The 16,942-nt window shown below is 37.5% G+C and overlaps 1 protein-coding gene across 3 annotated transcripts; it reads left to right on the top strand.

Annotated features, from left to right (window-relative positions):
- The first annotated feature begins 5,057 nt into the window (after positions 1–5,057).
- On the top strand, positions 5,058–15,356 carry LOC145063104 (uncharacterized). Of its 3 annotated transcripts, none has more exons than XM_079010700.1 (2): positions 5,058–6,754; positions 15,030–15,356. In XM_079010700.1, exon 1 carries the CDS (start codon positions 5,165–5,167, stop codon positions 6,620–6,622), a length of 1,458 nt encoding a protein of 485 aa, XP_078866826.1. In that variant the 5' UTR covers positions 5,058–5,164; the 3' UTR covers positions 6,623–6,754; positions 15,030–15,356. The 3 variants fall into 3 exon arrangements, with proteins under 3 accessions (XP_078866826.1, XP_078866825.1, XP_078866824.1); XM_079010699.1 differs by lacking the exon at positions 15,030–15,356 and adding an exon at positions 6,898–7,135; XM_079010698.1 differs by lacking the exon at positions 15,030–15,356 and adding an exon at positions 6,860–7,135.
- Positions 15,357–16,942: the final 1,586 nt, after the last annotated feature.

The following is a 16,942-nucleotide window of genomic DNA, read 5'->3' as shown; positions in this document are numbered from 1 at the left end:
CGAGTCAGTCCCCCGACTCGTCGAGTCGGCCACTTAATTCGCGACATGGAACTCGCTCCCACTCGTCGACTTCTTCCTTGGACTCGATGAGTAGACTACTTGACTTAGGATTTTCCCTTCCTTTCTTGGTTTTCTGAATTCGGGGTGTTACAAAGAACCAAAAATGTCGTGCCTCTAATGGTTCACACCCAAACCCTAGCGACCAAGGAGCTTGAAGAGAGAGAGGAGAGAGGTAGAATTTCGGCCCTAGCTTCTCTAAGAATTATTGGACGAAAATATGAGGCTTAAGGGTCTTTATATAGTTTACCCAAAAACCCTAGATAACTCCCAAAACAATAAGATAACATTATCTTACTTTTGGTATTTATCTGGTTTCGTAATTATCCTATAAGGATAATTCTGGATATTCTAGATCCTCTAGAACCATAGAAATCCATCCAAGGCTACCCACTCATTATATATGCATCATAGGTAGCGATGTTTAGACTGCTGAAGACTTAAATAGGATACTGCGTGATTGAATAAAGGAGCTGCAATATTGTTCAGGACCATTGGGCATTTACGCTGTAACATATGTAATGTATCGATTTATGACATCCTTAGGATTTTATTTGAGACAATAATTGTACTGAAAAAAGTTTTTAAAATACTGAGATTTCCCGTAAATAAATTATTATGATTTTTAAAGCGTAAAAAGAGTTCTTTTTGGTTCTGAAAATTAGAGGATGTAACATTATGTTTTTATAAAAAACAAACATTTAATATTAAATAAAAAGGTTACAATAGAATAAAAATTAAAAGATGACTTCATAAATTAAAACACAATTTAATACCTAAAAACACGACTTAATACCTAAAAACATGACTTAATATCTAAAAAACATGACTTAATACCTAAAAATTAAAACACGACTCAATACTAAAACATAATTTAAATTTAGATTGAAGACATAAATCATACTACTTATCCCAATTATATTATTTTGCAATCTCCGCCTTTACATTTGCAACAATCCGATGATCCTTTTCAGACAATTTTTCTTCATTTTTGAAAAAAAGCTTTAGCACACAATGGCTTTCTCTTTTCTTTCCCAATTCAAAATATTTTTCGAGCTTACTGTGTAACACCCAAAAATTCAAACTAATTTAAACTTTTAAAAACATTTCAAACCATTAAAAATCATTACAACTTTGTTTTCAAAATGTATAATATCAGAGTTTTTCCCAGAAACATAGACAAAACATGAGGAGCTGTACGATCATGCCTTCGCCTTACTGCAATCCCCTGATGTACCTGAAACAATAAACTTGAAACTGTAAGCCCGAGAGCTTAGTGAGTCCTCCCAAAATACCCATACCCACATCCATACACATATAATCATAAACAATATACTATGGGTCCGGTCAACCATCGGGTTGGAATACCCCAGGCCCTCAACCATCCGGTTGGAATGCCAACGCACTGTGGGTCCAATCATCCTCGGGATGGAATACCACATGCCCATAACCAACAGGTTGGAATGCGCACACACTATGAGTCCAATCATCCTCGGGATGGAATGCTCACAGCCCACGACCTACAGGTTGGAATGCCCAGGTCTATTGGCCTTTGCACAGAGCAGATAAGCCTCAACCGCTAAACACACACGTGCACATATAACAGGTAATCACATACAATCTATAGACAATACTTGATCTAACAGATCATACCACACATCATACAATATTATCCTACCCTCTAGGATACCAATCTAACAAATCATACTAGCATAACATAACCATATAACAATCAAAGGGCTGACCTTGGTGCCTTAGACCCTTGAGTATAATGAGGAAAACTCACCTCGCTAATGACGTTTGAAACTAGAAAGCTCAACTTCCGGATTGCCAACACGAACTCCACCACCTATAGTTACCATAAAACCCTTTTTCATAAATCTCCAAATTACCAGAATACCCTTATAAGTCAACTGGTCAACTCTTGGTCAAAGTCAAAGTCCACAGTTAAAGTCAACATTCCATGTTGACTTGACTCGTCGAGTGTAGTTCACCGACTCGTCGAGTCCTTCCTAAACTCGAGAAGTCATGAAATCCTTGATTGGCTCGTCGAGTTCCCCTTTAACTCGCCGAGTTCATACGTGTCCAAGAATTTGGGAGAAAACCTAGCCGACTCGCCGAGTCTTCGAACGACTCGACGAGTTCAAGGCAATATTCAACGGACTCGTCGAGTTTGTTCATCAACTCGGCGAGTTCATGACCATCGTCATATGACTCGCCGAGTTGACTATGTAACTCGCCGAATCCTTGCAGACCTTCATCCATGCAGAGACTTTTTAAGCCATGCCAAGGTTCCAGATTACAGATCCAAGCTTCTAAGGCATGTTTATCACGTAAAGTTGCAAATTTACGCACATGCAAGGCCCTAAAGGCTCTAAATGACCAATCTAAGCTTCTAATGGAGCTTTACACCTTGGGAGAGTCTCATCCTTGCAAGAGCTGGAAACTTTATGGACTTAGGACTCAAAAGAGGTTCAGATCTGAAGTTTCAACTTCAGATCTAGCTCCCATACCAAAAATCCCTTCATGAATAACTAAAGAAATCCCTAGATTCCACATATGAATGATTCTAGAAAAGAGGTTAAGGTAACAGCTGGTTACCTCCAAAATGTGCCCACACTGAAGTAGAATCTGGATCAACATAGAAGTCTTGATGCTAGCCTCTTGATCTACAAATTTCCTTCCCAAAAGTCACTTCTCAAAGCCCCAAGACACTCTACAAGCTCTCACTCATGGAAATTAGGGTTTCTGGGTCTCAAGGGGTGATGGAGGGCAGTGGGAGGCGCTAATGGTCCAATATATATGGTGCAAAAACCCTGAAAATTAGGGTTTCCACTACCAACTCCTACTCGTCGAGTCCCCCATGCCGACTCGGCGAGTCACTTATTAATTAACGTGTCCCGTCCCACTGTTACTCGATGAGTCATAGCGTCAACTCGTCGAGTAGACTTTAGAACATAAAATTTAGATGGAGTGATAATAATACCTGACGGTTGGGATGTTACATACTGTCCAACCCATGGATCTCGTTGCTCATCTCCTCCACTTCATTCGATGAATTTTGAGCACCTTTAAACTTCCTTTTGGCTTTATCTCGTCCCATAGGACGAGTTGGCACTTCATATGGATCGTCGTTGTTGAGGTCAATCTCAATATGTGTATCAGAAGATTGACTATGAGTTGACTCGGAAGTTTTGATTCGTTTGGACATACCCATAAAATCATCAACACTTTTTAGAGCAAACGATTTGGTTTGTTCTTCACAACTTCCCAAAAATCCTCATTTTCAAAAGCTATACCAACTTTTACCTAATAAATGTGACGAGATTTTGCTATGACATCACCTCATTTGCACCGCTTTGCGAGTTGCGGGTCGCGTTCATGTAGATGACACTGAACTCCATTGAATTTCTATTCGGGGTTCTCTATTTCGAGTATACTTTGACTAGTGGAGCGGTCCTCCTTATTCATTTGGGTACAAAACCCTTTCCAAACTCTAAATTTAAAAGTTGGGCCACTTTGGTAGTCTCCCATCGCCGGATCCTCCCTTGCGTCTAGTCATGCTTGCGCCAATGCCTTCTTTTCTTTATCTGTCCATCCTTGGCATTTTGTCCTTGTTTTTTTTTTTCCTTTGGGTCAACTTCGGTTTCTTGAACATGTTGAAAAGCTCCTCCATCGAGACAATCGGTAGACTCATCGACTAGGCGGTGGGGTTCAGATTGGAAATTTGTGTGGGGTAAGGGTTGGGAAATGAATTGGGTTTTTTTTGTACCGAATCAAACATATCAAGTTCGAGATTTGGATCCGGTAAGGTTTGGGATTGAAAATTTGTTTGGGGCTGGGATTGGAAAAATAGTATGGGTTGAGATTGGAATCGAGAAGAGTATGAATGGAATGGATACAACCTTGAAGCGATAATTGAATAATAATAACTAGCGGGTAGTGGATGGTTTGATTGAGTGAATGTTGATAACAAGTCGGTGATGAAAGGTTTGGTGAAGATGTGTTGTTAAGGTTGAAGATTATTTATTTATTGTTTCTCCTTGGCGTTTTGGTTTGGCTAGGTCAAGACATTGATTTTGGTAAATTGAGAAGTTTTTTGACAGAAAAGAATGGTATTGTGTGTGGTGAAATGTTGAGGTTTAAGTGTCCATTTATAGTGGTTGGAAGAGATGCTCAAAATTTGAAATTTTGAAAAAACAACGGCTCTTTTTTTTTTTTCTAATACAAAATTGTTGATTATTATTATTATTATTATTAGTATGATTATTAAAGTTGGTCAAAATTGTGTTTATTCCTAGTCAAATGCCAACCACCAAACAAAAGCTCTCTCTCTCTCTCTCTCTCTCTCTCTCTCTCTCGGCCTGACGAGTTCAATCCGATGAGCTCCCTTGCACAAGCCAAGCCAGAGGGCGGTGTTTAGTTCCTCTGGTGTGCCTTGGCGATCTGGGTAGCGCGAGCCACTCCCCAAAGCTTGACAATCCACCTCTGCAATCAACATGTTGAAAATGTCATAATCGACTAAAATGAAAAAATTAACTGATTTCTTGAGTTTTTATATTAATAAAAAAGTAAAACTTAAACATTAACTTTTATTAAATTGAGTAAATTACTGAAATGGTCCCTATGGTTTGGTCAAAATTACACGTTTGGTCCCTAACTTTTTTTTTTGCACTCGGATCGTCCTTGTGGTTCGATTTTGTTGCGTTTTTCGTCCCTTACATACATAAAGTTAGGGACCAAACGTGCAATTTTGACCAAACCATAGGGACGAAAAACACAACAAAATCAAACCATATGGACGATTCGAGTGCAAAAAAAAAGTTAGAGACCAAACGTATAATTTTGACCAAACTATAGAGACCATTTCAGTAATTTACTAAATTAAATTTAAGTACTTTTATGAAAATTTCATAATATAATAATTGCAACCAATTTCTTAAATGAAATATCATATATCATATCTTTTATAAAAGAGATGCTACCCCACCCATTTGAGGCCACCCTTTACAACTTTTGTCTTACCCCCCACCAACGGCCTAAATGAGCACTTTCAGAGTGTGGTTTGATTTTTAGATAGACAAGCACTTTGATCCGGGTAGAAACTATGGATCCCCATATCTTCATAGCACGGGCGGAGGCGCAACGGTGGCTCGGTATCGCCGAGAAACTGCTTATGAGCCACGACCTAGTCGGCTCCAAGACATTTGCGATCCGAGCACGAGAGTCTGACCCCAGACTTGAAGCTGCTGATCAGATCCTAGCAGTTGTTGATACGCTCATCGCTGCCGAGAAACAGGTCGTCGGAAATAATGGCGTGCAGCAGCCGGATTTTTACGGGATCCTTCAACTGGTCCGGTTTGTTCAGGACACGGACCACATCGCCTCCCAGTACCAACGGCTCGCCTTCATCCTCAACCCTCATCAAAATCGGTTCCCTTACTCCGATCAAGCGTTTCAGATTGTTAACGAAGCTTGGTCCGTGTTGTCGAACCCTATGAGGAAATCTATGTATGATTCGGAGCTTGATTTTCCGCCGCAACTGCAGATGAACACTATAGGGTTTAACCTCGAGGAACAGCAGCAGCAGCAGCAAGAACAACACAATTTTTTTTCGATTGACTATATGGGGTCGGATCATCAGCAGAAATCGCCGGAGCAAGAGCAGACGTTTCAAACTAGGGTACAACGCACTCATCAACAGCAGGAATCGCAGCAGCATAATTTTCTGTCACGAAATCAATCTGCACCTGTTCATGAGGAGGATGAGCAATTGTTTCAGCATCATGAGCAGGAGCAATTGTTTCAGCCACAGGTTGAACCTTTAGAAGTCATGTCTACACCGTATCAACAAAATCCACCACAATCTCCTCAGCCGCAGCCATCTATGCAATCCACAACTCCGCCTCCTGCAGCACCACCACAACCTCCGTTATCTTGGCCACAAGCACCATCTCTGTCACAGCCACAGCAGCCACACCAGAAACAGCAACCTCCATTGCAGCCCCAACAACAAGAAGCATGGGTAGAACAAAATGCTGGTCCTGTTCAGTCTCCTAGTCAGGTTAATAGTGACAATGGTGTAAAGGAGAAAGAAACAGAAGCTGAGAATGTGGATGAGTCGCCTACATTTTGGACTGCATGTCCTTACTGTTTCTACATGTATGAGTATCAAAGGATCTATGCAGAGTGCACCATCCGTTGTGACAACTGTAAAAGGGCATTTCAGGCTGTAGGTATTTCCTCCCCACCATTAATGGCAGAAGGCCAGGAAGACTATTTCTATTGTTGGGGATACTACCCTTTAGGGGTTTCAATCTCACATCTTCCAAAAACAGCTAGAACGAACTCAAAGTGGACACCTTTTTCACCTCTCCATGATGCCTCAAGTAATATTCAGAACCATTTTAATAGTAGGGAAGCCCCAAAGAAGAATACTTTTGTGAAGAAGGATTTGGGGCCACGAATCTACATGGATGATATTACTGATGATATCTTTACAGGAATCTCTGAACCTAGTGATGATTCTGATGTTGAATGGAATATGACTAGGGACAAAAGTTGAATATGATGTTGTATTTGAAAAAAAAAAGTTGTGCAATGGGGAAGTTCTCTTATTTTGTCTACAAGAATGGGCAAGAAAGATCATATTTTGACCATCTTTTGCTGCATGTGCATCTGCTCAGACAAAAAAAAGGTATGCATCAGTAGTTTGTGCCATATTCTTCAATTATTATGATTTAGCATTGAGCTTTTGTTTGTTATGGTGAAATACTATGAAGCTTTCAATTCTATAACTCAGATTTCAATGTTTGATGATCAAAATACTCCATGTGCAAGGATTCTTTCAAGAATCATCACACCAGCTTCTCTAATGTACCACTCAGTAAAAGGTTTGAGCATTACTTCGGGAAATTTTGGGAAATCAGAATTCAACTCAACCATGTTGAAGTAAACCCCAAACTACTTTTAGGACACTACTTCCACCATTATCATCATATCCATCTGTAGTTGTAACTTGTAAGCTGTTCAACTCCTTTTTCCTGCTCTAAAATCTGAATGATTGAAGATTTCTCTATCAATGCTTGCAAGAATTTTAGAACCCCATACACATTCCATGCCTGAGTGCATTATAATTATGATAGTCATATCTAGCATAAATGATAATAAATAGAGCAAATTGCAATTATATGAAAGCATAAGAAAGATTACAACTTGTTGATATGGACTTGCTTACACTTGGTCAATCTCAAAGTAATGGAATAGTAGAATGAACACAAAAGGCAGCTTAAAGATTAATCATTTCAATCCTTTGGATACTCAACTTTTATGCCAACTCAGCAGACCATACCAAAAAGTGTGTTTCCCGCTACACACCTAAAAATGGGAGGAGCACAACCTTAAGGGTTTCTACCAATCACACACGACAAACTAAATTATTCATAGGGGCAATCTGGTCCAATCAGCAAAAAGAGAGATGGGCTCGGAAATAATTACTTTGTTGGGTCTTTCTTGGGCCTTCCAAACTTCCTCTTGTAGACATGAATAACTGGGGGTTTATCATTACCGGCGACCCAGACTTTCACCTTTTCCTCAAGGTGAAAAGTCGGGAATTGCAATCTCATTCTTTCCATCAGCTTCTGTTAGTCCTTGCCAACGTATCGATACTTCTTTTTCACCGAAGTTGCTCCCATTCTTTGGTCTTACTCCTTGTAGAGCCGCTGGTTGGACAAGTAATTCAAGGTTTATATTTAGTTGAGGGGGAAGATATGTGGGATTGTGACACGTGAAATGTAGGGTGGATGAGTTGTCAGGGGTAATTCAAGGGTGTAAGCTACCTTTCCAACTCTCTTGCTAATCCTATAGGGGCCATAGTAACGGGCGGCTAATTTCTCATATTTTCTTCGTCCCAAGCTTTGTTGTCGATACGGTTTCAATTTCACCTAAACAAAGTCCCTTTCTTGATACTCCACTTCCCTTGTCTTCTTTTAAGCTTGGTTTTGCATTATTTGTTGGGTCCACAACAAATGCACAACTCAATCCAAAATAGCATCCATGTCTTGTAGCAATTGATGAATTGCGTCCACCGAGGATATTGCCCTTCGTAACGGATGATGGGGGTGAATCCTACCGTAAAAGGCTCAAAGCAGGGTGCATTTGGTGGCCGTATGTAAGGATGAATTATACCAAAATTCTGCCCAAAAAAGTCAGCGAGCCCATTTTTTGGTTTCTTTGTAAAAAATACGTCGGTTCACCACTTCCAACCATCTGTTTGTGTGTGATAGGTCGTGCTTCTTTTGAGATGCACTCTATGTGATTTAAACAGCTCCACCCAAAAGTGACCAAAAATTACGATCTCAATCATTGATTATATAGAGGAAAACCGTAGAGGCGGGCGATTTCCTTGATGAAGCTGTTGGCAATTTTTTTGCTATGATACGTGGAACTTATAAAGTTGTCGTGAACAGTATAGATAGGCGCTTTATAATAAAGCATCTGTTCTACCACTTTCATAGCAATATGTGCATCCTTCTGATGGATGAAGTTGACGAAGGATGAGATCTCTGTCTTCCTGCGATCTCGTGTATCAGTAAGTAGCTACTCTCAGAGTTACTTGACGTCTTTTCTTATGCAATTTATCATAAACCCAGATATTGATTGGTTCCATCTTCATATAGTCTTGGATTGTTAGAATGTTCTCTACCTCATACAGTACTAGGCGATCACTAGCTGAGGCAACCCAACCTATACTACGGATCAAACGGATAAAACATTCCATGTTATGAAACCTATCTTTCCAGAACTCAAAGCACAGTTTTGCAATCTGAAAGCACTCCTTCGGTGTCAGGAATCTAGAGAGACTCTCCTTTATATCGTGAGCTGTGCTCATAACCGTCTTCCCATAGATTATAGGCATAAAGATCGATTTCACTATCTTTCTATCAAGTACCTTGATAAGGGTTTCGGAGAGATTTCTATCTTCTAGTTTTTGAACTATATAAATTTGCAGTTCATTTAGGATAGATATATAAATATCTTCTATTTCACCTTTAGGAGATTGAATTAGATTCGTCTTCCTCGCCATCCATTCATCCAGCAAGAAATAAGACATGATTTGATACGCACTGGCTGAAGCATCTTGGGTAATAGGCATGCGCATAATAGATTCTAAATTACAATAATAGACAGGTAGAAAACTAGATAAGAACTGAAAGGGAATTGTAGCCATAATTTTTGTCATGTTCTGAAGTTTCGTTAAGATAATGAGTTTGTTAGTTACAATAAAAAACTATAATCTAGAAAATCGTTAAGTTTTAAAGAACATGATTATATATAAACAATTACTTTTAATATTGCTTGTGTCATTGTCATAATAAAAGAGATTCATGTTTTACAATAATGATAGTTTAAGCGTGATTAAATACCTGCTACAGAGTACAAGCTCTATGAAAAAAAAAAGAAATTTTAAAATAATTCGGGTATACCCGAAACCCAACAAACGTACCCTTTACCCGACCTGAAAAAATCGGGTTACTCGATTATCCGAAAAAATTTACCCGATACCTGAAAAAATCAAGCGGGTAATTCGGGTATCGAGTATTTTCGACAGGGCTAATTTTGTCCAATGTTTGGGCCGAAAGAGGTATTGCTTAAAGCAACCCGATTGGAGTCGATGCGAGGGTTTTGTTTCTCTGACACGTTTCTGATATATTCGATGATGTCGACTTGCATTCTTGGCTAAGAAACCCAGACCGTTGTTATTTGGTAAGTCTTTTTCTTGCCCGTATGATCGGAGAATTGTGGACTATTTGGATAAAACTGAATTTTCCAATTTGATAATTTGGATTAGACTATTTGGTTCAGATATTCAGATTTGTTCAACAAAACCAAATTATTATTTTGGATTTTAGATTGATTTTGGTTTATAAAATAAGAACCGAATACTCCAAAAAAACCAAATAAAAATTTATTATTTATTTATTCTGAATATATATCTATAATTATTTATTATTTTTTTTACTTTTTTTTCAAGAAGTTTCACTTAATAAAAAATCTTAATATGTATTTTCTAAAAATAGTTTTTATTTATAAAATATTAAGCTTTAATATATTTTTAGTAGTTGTTCGTAACTTTAAACCACAAATAAGATATTTGTTTTTTTTTTTCTTTTATAAAGTTGGGTAGTATTCTAATTATATGTGCTTTTAAAAAAATTATTCCAATTTTTGAAAACCGAATTATAAAAATCGATCAAATCGAATTGTAATTCGATTGGATCAGCTTGGATTTGAATTTAGTTTGGACTATTTGGATCTATGTTTTAAAAACCGAAATTAATTTGGATTCACTTGATTGGATCGGATTGAACCGATCCATGCAAACGAACACCCCTAGTAGCTCCGGATCGATATTAAATTTCAAAAGTAAACCCTATTAGCTTCAACACACCCATTTTTGATAATTTTGACCTATAACACGTGTACTTGAGACTAAGTTGATCCGTTCGAACGATGAATCTTCTTCCCATTATGTAATGCCTCCACTTCAATACGGCTTTAACAATGGCTATAAACTCTTTTTCATAAATAGGTTTTGATCGGCCTATGGTTCCCAAAGTGCAACTATAATAAGCTATTATTGGATTAGAACCGCCCCAAGTTCGTACCTCGACGTGTCAGTTTCAACCACGAAGGGTTTCTCCGTCTCCGACATTGCGAAAAACAACATGATTGTCATGCTGTCTTCGGTTGCTGAAGGCTTTTTCGACAACCTTGTTCCATCCAAATTTGTATTTTTTTTTAAGTTGCTCCGTGAGAGGTGTGGCTATGCTAGCATAACATCTGATGGTACCCCGTTAGTCCAAAAAAAAACCTCATAAGCTCTTGATGTTTCGTGGTACGGGCCAATCTAACACGGCTTGAATCTTGATGGTCTCCGTCGAGACCCCATTATTTGAAATCTCATGACGAAGGTATGATAGACATGATTGTCCAAATTCACACTTCTTTAATTTGAGATAGGGTTGATTTTATGGTAACCATTCTTACGCCATTGTGAGATGTCTTTGATGCATTTCTTTACTAGCATCATAGACCAATATGTCATCAAAGAAAACAAGGACGAGCTCCCGCAAATATGGCCGAAATATTTCATTGAATAAGGCTTGGAAAGTAGCAGGGGCGTTGGTAGGGCCAAAGGGAATCACCTTGAACTCGTAATATCAAAAAGTCGTATTGGGTATGTCTTCCGCCTTAACCCATATTTGATGTAATTCTCTCTCCAAGTTTTTTAAGGATACCAGGGACTTGCCCAAAGTCGGGTCTCCTTTCAAAACGAGTCTCCTTTCAATTTGACTCGCCTTCCTCCAATGTCGAACTCCATTGTCTGATCCTTCCAATTGGTTTGAGTGGTACCTAAGGTCCCGTTCGTCCCTGATTATGTTGGAGCTTCTGAATCGGAGGGGTAAGAACTCTTCGATAATGTCGATTTGTTTTATTTACAATAACACCCCCTTACATACTCCCCTCCTTGCTTTATTGTCCCCATTACCCATTCGAACCCCATACCAAACTTCTAGCAATAAAATTATGGGTGGCCTCGAGATCAATCATGGCCACCACTAGTTGATTTGATTCACGATGTTTTCTTGCAGTTTCATCGTTTGTAGGGACGAGAGCCCTGCTACAGAGTTTAGAGATACCTCAATTGGGTGGTCAATTTCTAAAGTTTCCAATGTAACTCCTTCATTGGGTGTAAAGTCTTGCTTCTGCTCCTCACAAAGTTTCATCTCCTCTTTATTAACAAAAATCACATTGACTTGTGTTTTACAGTGATGACCTGGTTGCCATTTTCATAACATTTGAAGCAAAGACCTCGAGTTTTCTTTTCTGCTATTTGTGCTTCAGTCAATCAACGATCAACGCTCGTCTTTCGCTGGAAGGCGAGATTCGATTTCATTGGAAATGGCATAACATCAGAAGTAGGCAACGAATTACCCCCATGATGATTTTGAATTGGTGCTCCAATTCGGAACCCTAGCCAATATCTATTTGTACGTATTTATAGATTTGAGACATGCATAACTATTAGATGTCGGTTTGACACTAAATATCATGTTGTTTTTTCAGACTAATCTAATATTTTGTTACGATAGTTTCAATCTCCCCTATAGATATCCATTACACTCACATGGTAGATACATATTCATCCCGTTCAAGATACCATTTTTTTTCTTGGTATCTTTTAACAAATCCGTTAAATTTAAGAAAAAAAAAACTATAACGGATATATAAATATTTCAATTATCCCTATAAAATTCCTTTTGGGATTGTAACATATTTGAAAACTCAAAAAGACTGATGATAACAGTAAGGGTAAATTACACCATTGGTCCCTCGTGCACATGCCAGAAAGCATGTTTAGTCCCTATTTTCAAAAATTAACTCGGACCATCCCTTGGTTTGTTTTTTCTTGCATTTTTAGTCCCTATTGACATGAAATGACGATTTTACCCTTAATAATTTTATTTTTCATTTTATTTTATTCATTTATCAGTTTTAGATTATAAAAAAATTTAAAAAAATCAAATATCCCCACCCTTCCCCTCCCATTCTCTTTCCATTTTCCTTCTACATTTCTTAGAAATCAGCACCACCAGAACCACTGTCTACCACCACCGAACACCACCGGAAACTGCCCGTCCTCCTTTCTCCGGCGAAACTAACTAGCCAAAAATCTTTTGTTTTCCCCTCTTTCATATCACCATCGTTAATCTCAAATACCCTCCAGAAACCACAAACAATTACAACTAATATCCACCACCTCCAATTATCGTCAATCTCCACCATTGATAAACCATACCTCACTGTCAAACATCAAATATTCAACCCAAAACATGCCTTCTAATCTGAAAATCAAACCCCTCATGAATCTCGAATTGATTCAGATCTACATTTAGATCTGAAACTCAAACCCAAATCGGAAATTCGAACATCAGAAACCACGTCCCCTCCCTCTCTACATTTAGGTCTAAAACTCAAACCCAGATCTACATTTAGGGTTTCATATGGCGATGTTAGGGTTTCTACACAAATCTATGGGTGCGGGCGGCTCACAACAAGTGATGGTGAAGAAAGCTCCAAGAAGATATGCACATGCGCACCAAACCCTAGCCGCCTCTCATTTTTTCCAATGAGAGGGTATCAGGTCTTCACTCTGGTTTGAGTATAATAGATCTGCACTCCTCCCTAACCTTCTCCTTACCGTTTAGATCGACACTTCTGTTTGGATCCTTCGTCGGAGGAAACGTAGGAAGCAAAACAAGTTCTTGAAAAGCTTGAGAAGATTAAATTGGAGCTTAGTCAAACTTCTGTTGATGTTGTTGTGGAGGTCACCGAAGCTTTACAAAAAGTGAATGAAAGATTGATTGAGGTGGTGGTTGGTGGTTATTTTCAATGGAAAAGATGAGCTTTGAATCGGGGAGTGGGTGGGGTAAGTTGAGGGGTGGCAGCAGTGCTCCATTTTCAAGCGATGGCATAGATTACCGGTGGTGGTGGTGAGGATTACCGATGGTCGTGGTGGTCAAGTATTCCTTAGAAACATAGAAAAATAATTATAATACTTTTTAATAATTAAAAATAATTGAAATTGATAAAAACAAATGAAAAAGGAAATAAAAAGGGCATTATAGTCCTTTCATGTCTCACAAGGGATAAAACATGCAAAATTAAACTAACGAGGGATGAAGCGTGCAACTTTTAACGACATAAGGGACTATTCGAGTTAATTTTTGAAAATAGGGACTAAACACGCTTTCTGGCATGTGTGCGAGGGACGATTGATGTAATTTACCCTAACAGTAAATTTCTTAGTTACCCTCTTTAAGGAGCGTCTTCGTCCTCAAACGTCATCTTCAATTTCACACCTACAGTAAATTGTATTCACAACATCTATGTACTTGTTCAAGCCTATGATGAATTTACTTGCCCCACCAAATTTCAAGAACTCAATCAAGATCCCAACTTTTTCTTTATATGACAACTTTTAATTAACGTTAAGAATGTGATTGTTAAGAAATATAATTGTACATAATATAATACTGGATAGAGTAATGAACCAAGAATAAATAATCTCGAAAAATAGATTATAGGTCTTCTTCCCATATTTCTTTCTTCAATGTACATAGAGTTGAGTTTGATCCATTTCTTATAAATCTCCTATTCCGTACAAGTGATGCTTTCATTTAAAGGGGAAACCATGGAGGGAGAGGGAAACCAAAAATTTAGATAAAATGGACGAATTTGGTAATGAAACTAAATGAAAAGGAAGATGTTTGGGGTATTTGCATTTAGTTTTATCATCAATATAACACCAAAATGGGTAAAAAGTTGTTAATTTAGCGAGATTTCATATATGTTTGTTGACGAGATTGTTAGTTGAGGAGTCTTTCCTTTTGACCTCATTGTCGCCATAGAGACAAAGCATGAGCTCCTTGTTGCAGAGTGGCTACAAGGAAAGACTTCACGATAACTTCAGGTGTAAGTTGTACTAAAAATATAAAAAAGTACTATTTATGTTAAAATTAAAGTTTGGAATTTTAAGTTTGTTACGGAAGATGCAAGCAAAAATGAAAACATAAACACAATATAATAATTGCATATTGGGCTCAAATACACTTCAACATATAAGTGTTAACACCGAAATAGGTAAGAAGTTGCTAATTTAGCAAGATTTCATACATGTTTGTTAATGATCTGTATTAACTCGTTAATCAATTGGTAGGCCATTGTTGATGGTTCCCTTTACCGATGGATACGTAGTCAATATATATATATATATATATATATATATATATATATATATATATATATATATATATATATATATATATATATATATATATCAAACTTAACATTTTTATATATAATTTCTGGTTAGTTTGGTCTATTTTTATATTGATGTTATTGTGCAGGGGTTGTGTAAATTTCTTATTGCAAATGTGGGTTCATCGATCGAGTCATTTTCATGACCCGGGTATATATGCTTGTTGGTCTTCGTCTCAATCATTAGATACATTTTGTAGATTGCTCTCTCTTTTCTCTCTAACTCTTGATTAGGGTTTTCTGTATTATCTAGGGTTTGTTCTGCCGTTTCCCTTTATAGTAAAATCATTTTGTGTATACATTAGAGTGTGAGTGTTATGTAGCGAGGATTTCTTTTGTAAGTATTGATGTACAAACGAACTAAATAAACTATTCATGTTGGGAAGTTCTTGAGTTTTTACTTTTCTTAGATGGTATTAGATTAATTGTTGCTCCGATTGAAGTCTACAATGACCTACGAAGAGTTTCGTTTCAAGTTTGTGTTCGTGTTCTTGTCTTGTTTTCGCTTCTTATTTATCCATTCCTTATAGATTTGACACTTGTAGTGTCAGATCTTGGGTTTCGCTGTTGATCTCTGTTGATCATCCTTTTGTGTCGATCGGTTTTCACGAGATCACTTCTTGTTAAGTTTGGTTTCGTTTCCAGTTCTTTGGTACTATGATTTTTTTTGTGTTTTGATTTGCAGATCGGTGCAGATCCTTCACATCCTAGTGTTCTCGTCGTATCTTCTTTATATCCAAAAATCGCTCAATCTCTTATTAGATGTTGATTAATCCTCTAAGAGAACGGATCTAGGTTTTGATTAACTCATTGTTGAGAACATATCGACCTTGTATATGAAATAACTCTATTGGGATGAAACCTTAGGAGAGGCGATTTGTCATCTCTACACATCAAAAGTAACTTCTGGACCTCTATGAGGTTTTCTTGTTCTCTTTTATTCTTTTTCTGAGTTTGGTTGTAGGAGTTTATGGTTGTCTTGAATACACCAATTAATTGCAATCTCTTCTTGTTATATGTTTGCCTTCTTGCTATCGTTTGTTCTTGTTTTGACTGTGACAACTATCTTGGGCCCTAACATACCGTGGTGACCTTCTGGACTTTGGTTGTCATAGTTGTATGTGTTTGTTGTTTGTGTCTTATCTATTTCTATGGATGACCCTACTTATACTCATGGAGGAAATGGAAAGGATATTTCAACTAATTTTGATAATCCTCTCTACATTCATCCTTCAGATAATATTGTCATAACTATTGTTACATTAAAGTTGACTAATATTGTCACAACTATTGTTACAATAAAGTTGACTGGAAATGAGAACTTTAGGTTGTGGAGAAGGTCTATGTCTAGAGCTCTTAAGGCTAGGAATAAGTTAGGATTTGTTGATGAAACTCTTAAAAAAGGTAACGTTGAACAACCTAGACAATTAAAATGGGAAAGGGCTAATGTTGTTGTATGTTCTTGGCTTCTTTCCCCCATTTATGATTCCGTCTATGCTAGTCATGTTTATTCAGAAGTGGCTGAGGACATTTGGAAAAACCTTTTTGAAACTTATAATAAATCTAATGGGTCTGTTGTTTTCAACATTCATCAGCAAATTAATTCACTCAAACTTATAATAAATCTAATGGCTGAGGACATTTGGAAAAACCTTTTTGAAACTTATAATAAATCTAAGTGGTCTTGATGAGTCTTATAGTTAAGTTAAGAGTCATATTCTTCTTATGGATCCTTTACCCAATGTGAAAACTGCCTTATCTATAGTATCTAGGGAAAAGTCTCTTCAAAAGAATGGTTCTTTATCTACTCCTCAATCTTCTTAGTCTTTGTGTAAATCTCAATCTTCTTCTTTTACTAGCAGATTTAATAATAAGTTTAATTCCACTAATTCTAATAAGAGTAAGAATCAAGTTGGTCAATGTAAAAATTGTGGTCTTAAAGGACATCCAATTGAAAATTGGTATAAAATAATTGTATATCCTAAGGATTTTAAACCAAGAC

The sequence above is a fragment of the Lactuca serriola genome, chromosome 7, assembly GCF_051521515.1.
Source record: "Lactuca serriola cultivar US96UC23 chromosome 7, Lser_US96UC23_V15, whole genome shotgun sequence".
NCBI lineage: Eukaryota > Viridiplantae > Streptophyta > Magnoliopsida > Asterales > Asteraceae > Lactuca > Lactuca serriola.
This window is presented reverse-complemented; position numbering and strand designations above follow the sequence as displayed.

Bases quoted from the DNA above. Each gene is read 5' to 3' on its own strand.
- LOC145063104 (XM_079010700.1), top strand. From the start codon at position 5,165: ATGGATCCCCATATCTTCATAGCACGGGCGGAGGCGCAACGGTGGCTC.